The following is an 18,710-nucleotide window of genomic DNA, read 5'->3' on the forward strand; positions in this document are numbered from 1 at the left end:
AGCTGTCTCAGGGCTGGATTTGGGTTATTTTTGGGGGATATTTGGGGGATATTTGGGGGATATTTGGGGGATATTTCGGGGATATTTCGGGAATATTTGGGGGATATTTCAGGGATATTTCAGGGATATTTCAGGGATATTTGGGGACTCTCCCCACCCGTGGCGTTGTTGCGGTGCCCCCTTGTAGCGCCGGCTGTACTGAGCTGTCTCAGGGCTGGATTTGGGTTATTTTTGGGGGATATTTGGGGGATATTTGGGGGATATTTGGGGGATATTTGGGGGATATTTCGGGGATATTTCGGGGATATTTGGGGGATATTTCAGGGATATTTCAGGGATATTTCAGGGATATTTGGGGGACTCTCCCCACCCGTGGCGTTGTTGCGGTGCCCCTTGTAGCGCCGGCTGTACTGAGCTGTCTCAGGGCTGGATTTGGGTTATTTTTGGGGGATATTTGGGGGATATTTGGGGGATATTTGGGGGATATTTGGGGGATATTTCGGGGATATTTCGGGGATATTTGGGGGATATTTCAGGGATATTTCAGGGATATTCAGGGATATTTGGGGGACTCTCCCCACCCGTGGCGTTGTTGCGGTGCCCCTTGTAGCGCCGGCTGTACTGAGCTGTCTCAGGGCTGGATTTGGGTTATTTTTTGGGGGATATTTCGGGGATATTTGGGGGATATTTGGGGGATATTTGGGGGATATTTGGGGGATATTTGGGGGATATTTCGGGGATATTTCAGGGATATTTCAGGGATATTTGGGGGATATTTGGGGGATATTTCAGGGATATTTCAGGGATATTTCAGGGATATTTCAGGGATATTTCAGGGATATTTGGGGACTCTCCCCACCCGTGGCGTTGTTGCGGTGCCCCTTGTAGCGCCGGCTGTACTGAGCTGTCTCAGGGCTGGATTTGGGTTATTTTTGGGGGATATTTGGGGGATATTTCAGGGATATTTCAGGGATATTTCAGGGATATTTCAGGGATATTTCAGGATATTTGGGGACTCTCCCCACCCGTGGCGTTGTTGCGGTGCCCCTTGTAGCGCCGGCTGTACTGAGCTGTCTCAGGGCTGGATTTGGGTTATTTTTGGGGGATATTTGGGGGATATTTCAGGGATATTTCAGGGATATTTCAGGGATATTTCAGGGATATTTCAGGGATATTTCAGGGATATTTGGGGACTCTCCCCACCCGTGCGTTGTTGCGGTGCCCCTTGTAGCGCCGGCTGTACTGAGCTGTCTCAGGGCTGGATTTGGGTTATTTTTGGGGGATATTTCGGGGATATTTGGGGGATATTTGGGGGATATTTGGGGGATATTTGGGGGATATTTCGGGGATATTTCAGGGATATTTCAGGGATATTTGGGGGATATTTGGGGGATATTTCAGGGATATTTCAGGGATATTTCAGGGATATTTCAGGGATATTTCAGGGATATTTCAGGGATATTTGGGGGACTCTCCCCACCCGTGGCGTTGTTGCGGTGCCCCTTGTAGCGCCGGCTGTACTGCGCGCCGTCGCTGTGAGAGGAGTCGAACAGGTAAATGTCCTCGTCGTTGTAGGAAGCCAAGAGCTCTGGAACGGGGCCAAACATCAGGAAAAACGTGGGGAAACAAGGAATTTTGGAGGAGAAATGGCTGGGGTGTTTTTTTTTTTTTTTGGGAGAATGGGTATTTTTTGGGGGGGGGGGGGGGGGGGGGGGGGAATTGATTGTTTTGAGGTGTTTTTAGGGATATGGATTCCCCCTCTCCAGGGTCCCCCCAAATTCCCAGCTGGACTCACCTGAGCCGTCGTGGCTGTAGACCAGGCAGGTGATGTTGGCTTTGGACTCGCTGTTCACCTGGAAAAGTGGGAAAAACCTTGGATTCAGCCCTTTTTTCTGGGAATTCTGAGTGTTAAAACTCCCAGAAAAGGATTTAAGGAAGTAGAAAATTGGGACTGAGGGAGAAAAAACAAAACCAAAAAAAAAAAAAATTGTGATTTTTGGGAAGTTTCTTTATGTCTTTTCCTAAAGGGTTTTCCAAGAAAAGGAGCAGACACTTCCCATGGGATTGTTCTGGGGGTGATCCCAGTGCTCCCAGTCCCCTCCCAGTGCTCCCAGTACCCCCAGTACCAGGTGATGGGGACAGAACTTCTTCAGGACTCCGTTGTTCTCGTTCTCGTCGATTTTCCTCTGGTCGTAAATCCTGCAGGAATCGGGGGGAAAAGAAAAGAAAAGGATTGGATCCCACGGCCAAAATTCCATCCTAAAATTCCCTGGAATTCTGTGCCAGGATACAGCTGGATTTAGGGCAGGAGTGCTGTTCCCATGGCCAAAATTCCATCCTAAAATTCCTGGAATTCTGTGCCAGGTTTAAAGCTGGATTTAGGGCAGGAGTGATGTTCCATGGCCAGAATTCCATCCTAAAATTCCCTGGAATTCTGTGCCAGGATAAAGCTGGATTTAGGGCAGGAGTGATGTTCCCATGGCCAAAATTCCATCCTAAAATTCCCTGGAATTCTGTGCCAGGATACAGCTGGATTTAGGGCAGGAGTGATGTTCCCATGGCCAAAATTCCATCCTAAAATTCCCTGGAATTCTGTGCCAGGTTAAAGCTGGTTTAGGGCTGGAGTTATGTTCCCATGGCCAGAATTCCATCCTAAAATTCCCTGGAATTCTGTGCCAGGATACAGCTGGATTTAGGGCAGGAGTGATGTTTCCCATGGCCAAAATTCCATCCTAAAATTCCCTGGAATTCTGTGCCAGGATACAGCTGGATTTAGGGCTGGAGTGATGTTCCCACGGCCAGGAATTCCATCCTAAAATTCCCTGGAATTCTGTGCCAGGTTAAAGCTGATTTAGGGCAGGAGTGCTGTTCCATGGCCAGAATTCCATCCTAAAATTCCCTGGAATTCTGTGCCAGGATACAGCTGGATTTAGGGCAGGAGTGATGTTCCCATGGCCAGAATTCCATCCTAAAATTCCCTGGAATTCTGTGCCAGGATACAGCTGGATTTAGGGCAGGAGTGATGTTCCCATGGCCAGAATTCCATCCTAAAATTCCCTGGAATTCTGTGCCAGGATACAGCTGGATTTAGGGCAGGAGTGATGTTCCCATGGCCAGAATTCCATCCTAAAATTCCCTGGAATTCTGTGCCAGGATACAGCTGGATTTAGGGCAGGAGTGATGTTCCCATAGCCAAAATTCCATCCTAAAATTCCATGGAATTCTGTGCCAGGTTCAAGCTGGATTTAGGGCTGGAGTGATGTTCCCACGGCCAGAATTCCATCCTAAAATTCCCTGGAATTCTGTGCCAGGATACAGCTGGATTTAGGGCTGGAGTGATGTTCCCATGGCCAAAATTCCATCCTAAAATTCCCTGGAATTCTGTGCCAGGATACAGCTGGATTTAGGGCAGGAGTGATGTTCCCATGGCCAGAATTCCATCCTAAAATTCCCTGGAATTCTGTGCCAGGATACAGCTGGATTTAGGGCAGGAGTGATGTTCCCATGGCCAAAATTCCATCCTAAAATTCCCTGGAATTCTGTGCCAGGATACAGCTGGATTTAGGGCTGGAGTGATGTTCCCACGGCCAGAATTCCATCCTAAAATTCCCTGGAATTCTGTGCCAGGATACAGCTGGATTTAGGGCAGGAGTGCTGTTCCACGGCCAGAATTCCATCCTAAAATTCCCTGGAATTCTGTGCCAGGATACAGCTGGATTTAGGGCAGGAGTGATGTTCCCACGGCCAGAATTCCATCCTAAAATTCCTGGAATTCTGTGTCAGGATACAGCTGGATTTAGGGCAGGAGTGATGTTCCCATGGCCAGAATTCCATCCTAAAATTCCCTGGAATTCTGTGCCAGGATACAGCTGGATTTAGGGCAGGAGTGATGTTCCCACGGCCAGAATTCCATCCTAAAATTCCCGGGAATTCTGTGCCAGGATAAAGCTGGATTTAGGGCAGGAGTGATGTTCCCATGGCCAGAATTCCATCCTAAAATTCCCTGGAATTCTGTGCCAGGATAAAGCTGGATTTAGGGCAGGAGTGATGTTCCCACGGCCAGAATTCCTTCCTAAAATTCCCTGGAATTCTGTGCCAGGTTCAAGCTGGATTTAGGGCAGGAGTGATGTTCCCATGGCCAGAATTCCATCCTAAAATTCCTGGAATTCTGTGCCAGGATACAGCTGGATTTAGGGCAGGAGTGATGTTCCCATGGCCAAAATTCCATCCTAAAATTCCCTGGAATTCTGTGCCAGGTTAAGCTGGATTTAGGGCAGGAGTGATGTTCCCATGGCCAGAATTCCATCCTAAAATTCCATGGAATTCTGTGCCAGGATAAAGCTGGATTTAGGGCAGGAGTGATGTTCCCATGGCCAAAATTCCATCCTAAAATTCCCTGGAATTCTGTGCCAGGATACAGCTGGATTTAGGGCAGGAGTGATGTTCCACGGCCAGAATTCCATCCTAAAATTCCCTGGAATTCTGTGCCAGGATACAGCTGGATTTAGGGCTGGAGTGATGTTCCCATGGCCAGAATTCCATCCTAAAATTCCCTGGAATTCTGTGCCAGGTTAAAGCTGGATTTAGGGCTGGAGTGATGATCCCATGGCCAGAATTCCATCCTAAAATTCCCTGGAATTCTGTGCCAGGATACAGCTGGATTTAGGGCAGGAGTGATGTTCCCATGGCCAGAATTCCATCCTAAAATTCCCTGGAATTCTGTGCCAGGATACAGCTGGATTTAGGACAGGAGTGATGTTCCCATAGCCAAAATTCCATCCTAAAATTCCATGGAATTCTGTGCCAGGATACAGCTGGATTTAGGGCTGGAGTGATGTTCCCATGGCCAAAATTCCATCCTAAAATTCCCTGGAATTCTGTGCCAGGATACAGCTGGATTTAGGGCAGGAGTGATGTTCCCATGGCCAGAATTCCATCCTAAAATTCCCTGGAATTCTGTGCCAGGATACAGCTGGATTTAGGGCAGCAGTGATGTTCCCATGGCCAGAATTCCATCCTGAAATTCCCTGGAATTCTGTGCCAGGATACAGCTGGATTTAGGGCAGGAGTGCTGTTCCCACGGCCAGAATTCCATCCTAAAATTCCCTGGAATTCTGTGCCAGGATACAGCTGGATTTAGGGCTGGAGTGATGTTCCCATGGCCAAAATTCCATCCTAAAATTCCCTGGAATTCTGTGCCAGGATAAAGCTGGATTTAGGGCAGAGTGCTGTTCCCACGGCCAGAATTCCATCCTAAAATTCCCTGGAATTCTGTGCCAGGATAAAGCTGGATTTAGGGCAGGAGTGATGTTCCCACGGCCAGAATTCCATCCTAAAATTCCCTGGGAATTCTGTGCCAGGATACAGCTGGATTTAGGGCAGGAGTGATGTTCCCATGGCCAGAATTCCATCCTAAAATTCCCTGGAATTCTGTGCCAGGATACAGCTGGATTTAGGGCAGGAGTGCTGTTCCCACGGCCAGAATTCCATCCTAAAATTCCCTGGAATTCTGTGCCAGGATAAAGCTGGATTTAGGGCAGGAGTGCTGTTCCCATGGCCAGAATTCCATCCTAAAATTCCCTGGAATTCTGTGCCAGGTTAAAGCTGGATTTAGGGCAGGAGTGATGTTCCCACGGCCAGAATTCCATCCTAAATTCCCTGGAATTCTGTACCAGGATACAGCTGGATTTAGGGCAGGAGTGATGTTCCCACGGCCAGAATTCCATCCTAAAATTCCCTGGAATTCTGTGCCAGGATAAAGCTGGGATTTAGGGCAGGAGTGATGTTCCCACGGCCAGAATTCCATCCTAAAATTCCCTGGAATTCTGTGCCAGGTTAAAGCTGGATTTAGGGCAGGAGTGCTGTTTCCACGGCCAGAATTCCATCCTAAAATTCCCTGGAATTCTGTGCCAGGATACAGCTGGATTTAGGGCAGGAGTGATGTTCCCATGGCCAGAATTCCATCCTAAAATTCCCTGGAATTCTGTGCCAGGTTAAAGCTGGATTTAGGGCAGGAGTGATGTTCCCACGGCCAGAATTCCATCCTAAAATTCCCTGGAATTCTGTACCAGGATACAGCTGGATTTAGGGCAGGAGTGATGTTCCCACGGCCAGAATTCCATCCTAAAATTCCCGGGAATTCTGTGCCAGGATAAAGCTGGATTTAGGGCAGGAGTGCTGTTCCCATGGCCAGAATTCCATCCTAAAATTCCCTGGAATTCTGTGCCAGGATAAAGCTGGATTTAGGGCAGGAGTGATGTTCCCCACGGCCAGAATTCCTTCCTAAAATTCCCTGGAATTCTGTGCCAGGTTCAAGCTGGATTTAGGGCAGGAGTGATGTTCCCATGGCCAGAATTCCATCCTAAAATTCCCTGGAATTCTGTGCCAGGATACAGCTGGATTTAGGGCAGGAGTGATGTTCCCATGGCCAGAATTCCATCCTAAAATTCCCTGGAATTCTGTCCTGGGATACACCCAGATATGGGGACTCCCAGTGCTCCCAGTTGGGCCTCACTGGATGAACTGGTCCCAACCCCCTCCCCGCTCCCCGATTTGGGAATGGGGAATTTGGGAAGGGAAATCCCTGGATTTGGGGAAGAGGAATTCAGGGATTCGTGACGGGGCAATGACCGATCTGGGCTCTCCCAGTGCTCCCAGTTTGGCCCCACCTCACGAACTGGTCGCGGCCGCCCACGGCGAACTGGGAGGTGTTGGCGGGGTTGACGAAGATGGTGTAGAGCCCGACCTTCTTCTCCTTCTCCTTTGTCACCACCATTTCCTGGGAAAAATCTCTGGGATCAGCCCCCCAAATCCCAGCCCAAAATCCCACCCCCACAAAATCCCAAACCGGGAGCGGGAATTCCCCAGGGGAGAAAAAAAAAAAATAAAATCCCAAAAATCAGCAGGATTTGGGTCAAATGAGGGTGGGGGATGTTCTTAGGGTGGGGAATTTTCCAAGGAAAAATCCACAGGATTTTGGGGGGTGTGGGGGGGGATTGGGAGAATTCTCAAAGGGGAAAATGGGATTTTTTTTTTTTTTTTTTTGTGGGGGGGGTTGCTTTTCCCTAAAAAATAGATGGGATTTGTGGGAATTTGGGGCATTCCAGGAGAGAAATATTCGGGGTTGGCTCTGGCATGGTGAGAATTCCAAAGGGATCCAAAGGACAAGGAGGGGGTTGGGAATTCCCAAAGGAAAATGGGATTTCCCAAACAAAACCCTTGATCTTCCCCCAAACTCTACCTGTTATTCCTCAAATCCCACCTGTTACCCCCAACAAATTCCCATTTTTTCCATTAAAAAAAAAAAAAAATCCCCATTTTGTGACGTAATCCTCATTTTCTTGTCCACCATTCCTCATTATTCCTTCCAAAATCCCCATTATTACCCCTGGAGACACCAATTTCCCCCTTCCTCCATTAAAAAAAAAAAAAAAAAAAATCTCAATTTTTTTTTTTCCCAAAAAACTCAAATTTCTCCCAAAATCCTCATTTTTTTCCCACCCCCCCACCCTCCATTTCCCCCCCCCCTTGAAAAATCCCATTTTTCCCTGAAAACAGCTGGGATTTGTAGAATTTGGGGCGTTCCAGGAGGGATAATTTGAGGTTGGCTCCATCAGGGTGAGAATTCCAAAGGGATGCAGCCCAGGGAGGGGGTTGGGATTGGCTCCAACCACAGATTCCAGTGGGATCAGGGATTAAAAGGCTTGTCCTGGTTATAAAACCTCAGGATTTGGGCTGGATCAACCTCCAGAATGACAGCCCAGAGGTTTGGAAAAAATACAGGCAGACAGAAAAACTGCTTTTCCTTAAAAAAAAAAATCCCTGCTTTTCCCATAAAAAAAATCCTGGTTTTCCTGCTAAAATTAATCTGGTTTTGCCCCAGATTTCCCTGTTTTCTTCAAAAAACAGTGGTTTTTCTCAAAAAATCAACCTGACTGCCCCCCCCCCCCCCCCCAAAAAAAAAGTTTTCTCCCAAAATTACTCTGGTTAAAAAATAAAAAAAAAGCAGTTCTCCCCCCAAAAAAATCAAATTTCCAAAAAAAAAAAAAAATCCATTTCTTCCCCTAAAAATATTCACCTCTCCTCAAAACCTACCCAATTTTCCTGAAAAAAAAACCCCCTCCATTTTCCAAAAAAAAAAAACTCAAGCAATTTTCCCCACAAAAATAACCTGATTTCCCAAAAAATCCCCTTTTCTTCCCCAGTCTCTGCTTTTCCCCCTAAATCCCCACTCTACCCCCCCAGAATTCCCCTTTATTCCCCCAGAATTCCCATTTTACAAACTCAAATTACTATTTCCCCCACTCAAATCCAAGGAATTGGCTCAAAAAAACAGGGATTTGGTGGAGGTCAATGGGGATTCCAGGGGGAAAAAAAAATTGGGGGATTTTTTTTTTTTAGGGAATTACGGAGATTTTGAGGAAAAGCACAGAAAATTTTGGAGAAATAACAGAGCTTTTTTGAGAAAAAAAATAAGGATTTGGCAGGAAAACCAGGGATATTTTTCCCGATCATATTTCCGTTTTCTCCCAGCACTCACAAGGCAGGTTCTGCTGCAGATCACCCCAAATTCCCTTTTTTTCAACACAAAATTGCATTTCCCACCCAGGATTCCCATTTCCCACTAAGCATTCCCAATTTTTCCCTCAGAATTCCCATTTTTTCCCTCAGAATTCCCATTTTTTCAGTCACTCACGAGGCCGGCCTGTCCTGCCGCAGGTCGATGGAATCCCCATTTCCCACCCCAAATCCTCCTTTTTCCCCAAAAAACTCCTGATTTTTCCCTCAGAATTCCTATTTCTTGCCCAGAACTCCCATTTTTCCCCTTAGAATTCCCACTTTTCCCCCTCAGAATTCCCATTTTTTCCCCCTCAGAATTCCCATTTTTTCGGTCACTCATGAGGCCGGCCTGTCCTGCCTCCGGTCGATGGAATCCCCATTTCCCACCCCAAATCCTCCTTTTTCCCCCAAAAACTCCTGATTTTTCCCTCAGAATTCCTATTTCTTGCCCAGAACTCCCATTTTTCCCCCTCAGAATTCCCATTTTTTCCCTCAGAATTCCCATTTTTTCGGTCACTCATGAGGCCGGCCTGTCCTGCCTCAGGTCGATGGAATCCCCATTTCCCACCCCAAATCCTCCTTTTTTCCCCCAGAACTCCTGATTTTTCCCTCAGAATTCCTATTTCTTGCCCAGAACTCCCATTTTTCCCCTTAGAATTCCCATTTTTTCCCCTCAGAATTCCCAGTTTTTTCCCCTCAGGATTCCCATTTTTTCGGTCACTCACGAGGCCGGCCTGTCCTGCCTCAGGTCGATGGAATCCCCATTTCCCACCCCAAATCCTCCTTTTTCCCCCCAGAACTCCTGACTTTTTCCTCAGATTTCCCATTTTTCCCCTCAGGATTCCCATTTTTTCGGTCACTCACGAGGCCGGCCGGTCCTGCCTCAGGTCGATGGAATCCCCATTTCCCACCCCAAATCCTCCTTTTTCCCCAAAAAACTCCTGATTTTTCCCTCAGAATTCCTATTTCTTGCCCAGAACTCCCACTTTTCCCCTCAGAATTCCCATTTTTCCCCCTCAGAATTCCCATTTTTTCGGTCACTCACGAGGCCGGCCTGTCCTGCCTCAGGTCGATGGAATCCCCATTTCCCACCCCAAATCCTCCTTTTTTCCCCCAGAACTCCTGATTTTTCCCTCAGAATTCCTATTTCTTGCCCAGAACTCCCATTTTTCCCCTCAGAATTCCCATTTTTTTCCTCAGAATTCCCATTTTTTCCCCCTCAGAATTCCCATTTTTTCGGTCACTCACGAGGCCGGCCGGTCCTGCCTCAGGTCGATGGAATCCCCATTTCCCACCCCAAATCCTCCTTTTTCCCCAAAAAACTCCTGATTTTTCCCTCAGAATTCCTATTTCTTGCCCAGAACTCCCATTTTTCCCCTTAGAATTCCCATTTTTCGCCTCAGAATTCCCATTTTTTCGGTCACTCACAAGGCCGGCCTGTCCTGCCTCAGGTCGATGGAATCCCCATTTCCCACCCCAAATCCTCCTTTTTCCCCCCAGAACTCCTGACTTTTTCCTCAGAATTCCCATTTTTCCCCTCAGGATTCCCATTTTTTCCCGGTCACTCACGAGGCCGGCCGGTCCTGCCGCAGGTCGATGGTGAACACCACGGCGTCCTCCCCCGCAGACAGGAACGTGCAGGGCGAGTCTGGCTCCAGCGCCAGCTGGGATTGGGGGGGGGAAAAAAAAAAAGGGGAAAAAGCCAGTGGGAATAGCTCCCAAAAATCCCAAAAAACAGGAAAATCCTCCTGGAAAAAACCCCCAGGTTGGGGATTCCTGACCCGAACAGCAGTGATGTCATGTGGGTGATGTCATTGGGAATGACAACATCGGGGTGATGTCATCCGGGTGGTGTCATTGGGAATGGCATCGTCTGGGTGACGTCATTGAGAATGACATCATCTGGGTGATGTCATTGGGAACAATGTCATTGGGAATGGCATCATCTGGGTGACGTCATTGAGACTGATGTCATTGGGAATGGCATCATCTGGGTGATGTCATTGGGAATTACATCATCTGGGTGGTGTCATTGGGAATGACATCATCTGTGTGACGTCATTGGGAATTACATAATCCAGGTGGTGTAATTGGGAATTACATCATCCAGATGGTGTCATTGGGAATGACATCATTGGGAATGGCATCATCTGGGTGACGTCATTGGGAACGACATCATTGGGATTGACATCATCTGGATGGTGTCATTGGGAATGGCATCATCTGGTGACGTCATTGGGAACGACATCATTGGGATTGACATCATCTGGATGGTGTCATTGGGAATGACATCATCTGGGTGACATCATCTGGGGATGTCATGGGGGTTACATCATTGGGATGATGTAATTGGGAGTGATGTCATTGGGAATTACATCATTGGGAATGACATCATCTGGGTGATGTCATTGGGAATGTCGTTATTGGGAATGACATCATCTGGGTGACATCATCTGGGTATGTCATTGGGGTGACATCATCAGGATTCTGTAATTGGGAGTGATGTCATTAGGAATGACGTCACTGGGAACAACATCATCTGGGTGACATCATTGGGAGTGACATCATCTGGGTGATGTCATAGGGACAAGAGCACAGCCAAGGGTTTGAACTGCACCCAAAAACTGGGAAAATCCAAAAAATTCCTGGATTTTAATGGAGTTGAGTGGCTAAACCCAGCTCGCTCACCTGTGTGGTGACGTCACAGGTGACAATGGCCACATCCAAGGTTTTGAAATATTTGGGAATTTGTTCCCTTTGCTCCCAAAAAGTCAGAAAATTCTTTCCTCTCTCCCAGAAAAACCTGGATTTTAATAGAACTGAGCGGAATCCACCCCGCTCACCTGTGCGGTGACGTCACTGGGATGTTACATGTGACATCACAGGGGACAACAAGTCTCATCCAACGTTTTAAATATTTGGGAATTGGTTCTCTTTGCACCCAAAACCAGGGAAAACGCCCACAATTCCTTGATTTTAACAGAGCTAAGCATGGAAATGTGGTGGTGGTGATGTCACTGGTGAGGTTGCAGGAGACATCACAGGTGACAAATGCCACATCCAAGCCTTGAAAAATTCGGGAATTGATTTCTGCTGCACACAGAAAGTGGGAAAATCCCTTCCTTTCTCCCAAAAAACCCTCAGATCCCCAGGAAAAGGAGCAGATGAGCAGGATCTGCTCCTTGAGCCCCTCACTCACCTGCCCAATGTCACCAAGACCCCGCAGGTGACATCAACGGTGACCCCACCCATCCCCCCACCACTCCCACTGTGTCCCTCCATTCCCAAAAACCCCAAATCCCAGGATTTGTCATTCCCAGGATTTGTGATTCCTGGGATTTGTGATTCCTGGCATTTGCCATTCCCAAACCCCTCTCACCTTGTGGGAGGCTCCCTTGTGCTGGGCTCAGTGCTGTGACAGCTCTGTCACCTGTGTGGTGACATCCCCAATCCTCCCACTGCTCCCACACCGTTCCCGCTGTATCCCTCCATTCCCAAAAACCCCAAATCCCGGGATTTGCCATTCCCAAACCCCTCTCACCTTGTGGGAGGCTCCCTTGTGCTGGGCCACACGCTTGGTGCTGCGGCAGCACTGGGTGGCCGAGAGCTCGGCCACGCGCACTTGCCCGTCCCGGGCACACATGGCCAGGGTGGAGTCGCCACTGTTGGGCAGGAACTTGGCCTGGAAAACGTGGAAAACAGGGAAAAGGTGGGAAAAAGGGAGGGGGAAAAAGGGGCAATCGCAGGGGAGGTGGAGGAGGAACAGGGAGGTGGCGAGGGGGAAAGGGATGGGGGGAAGGAATTGTCACAGCTCTCTTGGGAATCATCCCAAAATCTTCCAGGAATCATCCTGAGCTCTACCCTGGGAACCATCCCAGCTCCCCCAGGAATCATCCCAAGGCATCCCAAGAATTGTGCCCGGGATTATCCCAAACTCTCCTGGGAATCATCCTGGAATTGTCCCAAACTCTCACTTGAATCATCCCAAGCTTTCCCCTGGGTACCATCCCGAGCTCTCCCAGGAATCATCCTGGCTTTCCTGGGAATCATCCTAGAGACCAGCAGCTCTCCCAGGAATTCTGCCTGGAATTAGCCCAAATTCTCCTGGGAATCATTCTGGGAATTGTCCCAAGTTCGCCAAGGAATCAGCCCAGCTGTCCTGAGAATCACCCTGGTTCTCTTAGGAATTATCCCAAAATCTCTCAGGAATCACCCCAAACACTCCCAGGAATTATCCCAAACTTTCTTCTGGGAATCATCCCCAGATCTCCCAGGAGTCATTCCAGATGGGAATCATCCCAGTTCCCTTGGCAATCATATTGAGCTCCCCCTAGGAATCATCCCAAACTTTCTCCTGGGAACCATCCCCAGGTCTCCAGGCTTTTCTGGGAATCATCCTGGCACTTATCCCAAGCTCTCACACAAAATCACCCTCACAGCTCCCAGGAATCATCCCAAACTCTCCCAGGTGACCTGGCCCTTATCCCAAATTCTCCCAGGAATCCCTCCAGGTCCACCCTGGCTGGATCTCCAGGATGGGGAATTCCAGGGCAAACCCGTGGGATTTGGGGATCAGATCCCACTGAGCCATTCCCAGCCTCAGGTGAGGCTTTCCTGGGATCAGCCCCATCCTCATCCTCATCCTCATCCTCATCCCTGGGGATCGGGATTTTAGAGCACATTTCTGGGATTTGGGGACCAATCCCATCTCAATTGCTCCCACATCCCTTCATTCCAGGGACACCTTTCCCAATCATACCCTTTCCCACGTGAGGTTTTCCTGGGATCCTGTCCCACCCCAAACAGGGACCCTCAGTCTGACAGAGTTTAGGACACAACTGTGAACTTTGGGATCCCTCAGGATGACAGATCCTGGGGCATCCCTTTGTGATTCCAGCCCCTGACCCCACCCACCCCATCCCTCCCCTGGCCATCCCCACACCATTCCTACATCACCCCCACACCATTCCTACATCACCCCCACACCATTCCTACATCACCCCCACACCATTCCTACACCATCCCCACACCATTCCTGCCCCATCCCCACACCATTCCTGCCCCATCCCCACCCCATTCCTACATCACCCCCACACCATTCCTACACCATCCCCACACCATTCCTACATCACCCCCACACCATTCCTACATCACCCCCACACCATTCCTACACCATCCCCACACCATTCCTACATCACCCCCACACCATTCCTACCCCATCCCCACACCATTCCTACCCCACCCCCACACCATTCCTACACCATCCCCACACCATTCCTACATCACCCCCACACCATTCCTACACCATCCCCACACCATTCCTGCCCCACCCCCACACCATTCCTACACCATCCCCACACCATTCCTGCCCCACCCCCACACCATTCCTACACCATCCCCACACCATTCCTGCCCCACCCCCACACCATTCCTACACCATCCCCACACCATTCCTGCCCCACCCCCACACCATTCCTACACCATCCCCACACCATTCCTGCCCCATCCCCACACCATTCCTACATCACCCCCACACCATTCCAAAACCATCCCCACACCATTCCTGCCCCACCCCCACACCATTCCTGCCCCATCCCCACACCATTCCTGCCCCACCCCCACCCCATTCCTGCCCCATCCCCACCCCATCCCCACCCCATCCCTCCCCACCCCATCCCCAGGACTCTCCCCACCTGGAAGACGTTGCTCTTGTGCCCGCTGTCGAACTGCAGCACGGGCCGGCGCCTCAGCCAGTCCCACACCAGCACCTTGAGGTCGTCGCTGCCGCTGGCCAGGCGCGTGCCGCGCTGGTTGAAGTGCAGCGTGTTGACGCAGCCCGTGTGCCCCTCCAGGCCGTGCTGCAGCCGGAACTTCTGCACGAACAGCCGGGCGCCGCAGGCCTGAGCCACGAAACGGGAGCAGCCCCCGAGCTGGCGCTGCCGCAGCGCCGGGATCGCTCTCCAGCGAGGCCGGGGCAGAGCCCACGTCTCCGAGGCCACCCAGTCCTCCAGCGCCTGCTCCTCGTCCGACGAGTCGCGCTCGTGCGGCGGCCGCTTGCGGGGGGCCCTGCGCCGGGCGCGCGGCTCCTCCTCGTCCTCCTCCTCGTCGTCCTCGTCCTCGTCGTGTCGCGGCTCCTCGGGGATGGAGTAGTGGCCGGTGTCGTCCATGCTGTCGCTGTCCTTGTCGCCGGAGCTGTCGCTGTCGCTGGCGCGGCCCCGGGCGGCCCCGGCGTCGTCGCCCGTCAGGCTCAGGCTCAGGTCGGACGCCTCCACCTCGATGCCCGAGGATGTCTCGCGGCCCTCCTCGGCTGACATGTCCTCAGGGCTGCTGGACAGACTGCCTGGGGACACGGGGACATCGCAGTGTCACCATGGTCACATTGCTGGACAGGCAGCCTGGGGACACGGGGACATCGCAGTGTCACCAAGGCCACACTGCTGGACAGGTAGTCTGGGGACACGGGGACATCGCAGTGTCACCATGGTCACACTGCTGGACAGGCAGCCTGGGGACACGGGGACATCGCAGTGTCACCAGGGCCACACTGCTGGACAGGCAGCCTGGGGACACGGGGACATCGCAGTGTCACCTGGGTCACACTGCTGGACAGGCTGCCTGGGGACACAGGGACATCACCTCCGGCTGTCCCTGTCCCCTGTGCTGTCCCCCTCTGCTGTCCCCTCACCGTTGACGATGTCCGTCCTGCCGTCCATGCTGCCACCTCTGTCCGACATCACCGCTTCCCGTGGGAATCCCTGCGGGGACACGGGGACAGGGGGACATGGGGACAAGGGGACACAGGGCTGGAGTGGCCCTGCCACGGCCACTGCAGAATTTCCCCATGTCCCCAGCCCACCCCGGCACTGTGGGCGTTCCCCAAATCCCCGTTTTCCACGGAAAAACCACCTGGGAATGCTCCAGAACACCCAGCCCCTGGCTCAGCATCCCGGGAAAAGCCGATCCCGAGGCATTTGTGATTGGAAAGATCCATTTTTAAACACATTCCCACGCAAAATTTCCTCGGGAATCTTTCCAGGCTGTCCCAAAAGCTTCCCCCCCCCAAAAAAAAACCTCAATCCCACAGGAATGGGCAAGAGCAGAGCCCTGGAATTCCACTGGAACTCCATGGAACACCACCAGAATTCCACACAATTCCAAAGGCGTGCACTGGGAATTATCTCTCCCCCCTTCAAATCCCACAATTTTTTGCTTCCATCTCGAGGTGAGGGACCAGGAACGAAGCTCCCAAAGGCCGGGAACCCATCCCAGATCCAGAGGGGGGTGGGAAACTCGCTGGGAATGGCCGGGAACGAAACCAAAATCCCGGGATTCCGTGGCTGCCTGGGCACACATCTGGACAGGCTCAGCATTCCCAGCCTGACGCTGCAGCTCCCAAAAATATCCCAGGGCATTCCAGAGCCTCTGGAATTGGGATCCGCCTCCCCGCTGACCCTCCAAACTGGGATAAACTGGGATAAAAGTCCCAGGGGATGGTCCTGTCCACCCCTCACAGCCCAAATTCCTCATGGGATTGGTTCCAGCCACTCCCAGATTTTGGATGTTCCCAAAAATCCAACATTCTGGCAGCCCAAGATTCTGGACTGGAGCCCCCAAATCCCTCAGGATGGAGCCTCCAAAACCCTTGGGATGGAGCCCCCAAATCCCTTGGGATAGAACCCCAAATCCCTTGGGATGGAGCCCCCAGATCCTCTGGGATTAAAGCTCCCAAATCCTTTGGGTTGGATCCTCCAAATCCTCAGGGATGGAGCCCCCAGATCCCTTGGGATGGAACCCCAAATCCTCAGGGATAAGGCTCCTAAATCCTTTGGGTTGGATCCCCCAGATCCCTTGGGATGGAGCCTCAGGAGCATTCCCAGATCTCCAGGAGCATTCCCAGGAGTTTCCCAAAGCCAAGGGAACCCTGGAGAAATCCCAAAAATCCCCAAAACTCCCTCAGATCCCGCGGGATCTGGGCGTACTCACCTGTGCCAGGTGCTGGGGACAGCAGGGCTGGAGCTGGGGGGGAGCGCGGGGTCAAAGCCCAGGAACCCCAAATTTGGGGACCCCCTGACCCCTGGGAACCCCACCCAATCCCTGGGAAATCCCCCTGGATTTTTGGGAATCCCCCTGATCCTGAGGAAATCCACTCCTCCCCCCAGTTTTTGGGAACCCCTCCCGGGGAATTCCCAAGAGTCCCCTCAATCCCTGGAAAATCCCAAATTTTTGGGGAGCTTCCCAATCCCTGAGAAACCCTCACAGATTCCTGGGAACCCCCTGATCCCTGGGAATTCCCAGTTTTTGGGGATCTCGCTGATTCCTGGCGCCCTCCTCCTCAATTCATGGATATTCCCGATTTTTGGGGAACACCCCCCCCCCCCCAATCCCTAGAGACCCAAAATTCTGGGGAACCCCCCCCAGTCCTGCAAAAATTCCTTCCATCCCTGGGGACCCCAAACTTTTGGGAATTCCCAGTTTTTGGGAAACTCCCTCCAAGCCCTGGGGACTTCCCAATAATCTCAGGGATCTCCCCAAAAAACTCCAGAATCCTTCACAGCCCTCCCCGCCCCCCCCCCCACCAACCTCAGGGGCGGCCCCCAAAAAAACCTTCAGGATCCCACCAAAAGCTTGGGGAGTACCCTAAAAATCTCAGGGATCTCCCAAAAAGCTTCAAGGATCCTCCCAGGACACCCAAAAAACTTCAGGACCTCCCCTAAGGGACCCCCCCCCAAGGTTCAGGAATCCACAGGAATCACCAAGGACCTCCCAAAACCCTCAAGGAGCCCCCCAAAAATCTCAGGGGCTCCCCCAGGACCCCCTAAAATCCTCAAGGGCCCTGCAAAATACCCTCAACACCCTCAAGGACCGCCCAAAATCCCCTCAAAAATCTCAAAGGCCTCCCCCAGAACCCCCCAAAACCCCCGAGGATTCCCCAAAATCCCCCAAAACCCCCCAAAATCCCCCCCCCAAATCCTCAACGGCCCCCCAAATCCCCCCCCGGGCTCACTCAGAAGCTCCACCAGAACCCTCCCAAACACTCGGGGACCCCCCCCGTCCTCCCCGCACCGTCCCCCGCCCCGCCGCCGGACAAGGCCCGAGCCCGCGGGGGCCGCGTCCGGACCGGGGGCAGCGGAGGCCGCGGAGGCCGCGCACCGACCCGAGTGTCCCGGAGACTCCCGGCGGGTCCCGGGCGGTGCCGGGGGGTGCGGCCGGGCTCAGTGTTGGCCGCCGCGGGTCCCCCCGGCCGCTCCAGCGCCGGCCCCGGCACCGGGCCCCGCCGCCGCCATCTTTAACGCGCCGCCCCCGCCGGCTCGCTTGACGGCACCGGCCGACGCTTTTGCGACACCGCGGGCGCCGCTTTACGGCAGCGGCCGTTGCGCGACAGCGACGGAGGAGCCCCCCCACCCCCGGCGTTGCCATGGGAACGGCGCCCCTCCCACCTCCGTGTTGTTGTAGGGTCACCCCTGTTTGGGGTCACTGTAGGGTCACCCCCGTGTTCTTTTGGGGTCTCTTTGTGTCCTCCTATGGTGTTGTAGGGTCACCCTCGTTTAGGGTTACCTCTGTTTAGGGTCACCCCCGTTTGGGGTCACTGTAGGGTCACCCCAGTGTTATTGTAAGGTCGCTTTGTATCCCTGTGTTATTGTAGGGTCACCCCTGTTTAGGGTCACTGTGTCCTCCACAGTGTTATTGTAGGGTCACCCCTGTTTGGGGTCACTGTAGGGTCACCCCGTTTAGGGTCACTGTAGGGTCACCCCAGTGTTATTGTAGGGTCACCCCTATTTTAGGGTCCCTGTGTTATTGTAGGGTCACCCCTGTTTGGGGTCACTTCACGTCCCACCCTGTGTTACTGTGGGTTCGCTACAACCCTCTGGTGTTGTAGGGTCACCTGTGTTTAGGGTCACTGTCCTCCCCCAGTGTTATTGCAGGGTCACTTTGTGTTACCCTGTGGCACTGTAGGGTCAGCCCTGTTTAGGGTCACTCCATGTCCCCTCCCCCAGTGTTGTAGGGTGGCCCTGTGACCCTCAGTGTTGTTGTAGGGTCGCTTTGTGTCCCCTGTGTTATTGTAGGGCCACCCCCGTTTAGGGTCCCCTATCCCCCCCAATGTCCCTATAGGGTCACCCCATTTCTGTAGGGTCCCATCCCCATTCCCAGGC

At 52.0% G+C, this 18,710-nt stretch overlaps 1 protein-coding gene across 1 annotated transcript; it reads right to left on the reverse strand.

Moving 5' to 3' along the window:
• Positions 1-1,048: 1,048 nt before the first annotated feature.
• On the reverse strand, positions 1,049-17,835 carry DCAF8 (DDB1 and CUL4 associated factor 8). Its single transcript, XM_062511199.1, is given in 10 exon segments — positions 1,049-1,588; positions 1,796-1,853; positions 2,127-2,199; positions 6,669-6,778; positions 10,125-10,223; positions 12,101-12,241; positions 14,253-14,899; positions 15,245-15,314; positions 16,543-16,575; positions 17,714-17,835. Coding segments are annotated over 8 exon segments (1,335 nt in total). The 5' UTR covers positions 15,294-15,314; positions 16,543-16,575; positions 17,714-17,835; the 3' UTR covers positions 1,049-1,430.
• Between the last annotated feature and the right edge of the window lie 875 nt (positions 17,836-18,710).

This window comes from Cinclus cinclus, chromosome 31, assembly GCF_963662255.1.
Source record: "Cinclus cinclus chromosome 31, bCinCin1.1, whole genome shotgun sequence".
Lineage (NCBI taxonomy): Eukaryota > Metazoa > Chordata > Aves > Passeriformes > Cinclidae > Cinclus > Cinclus cinclus.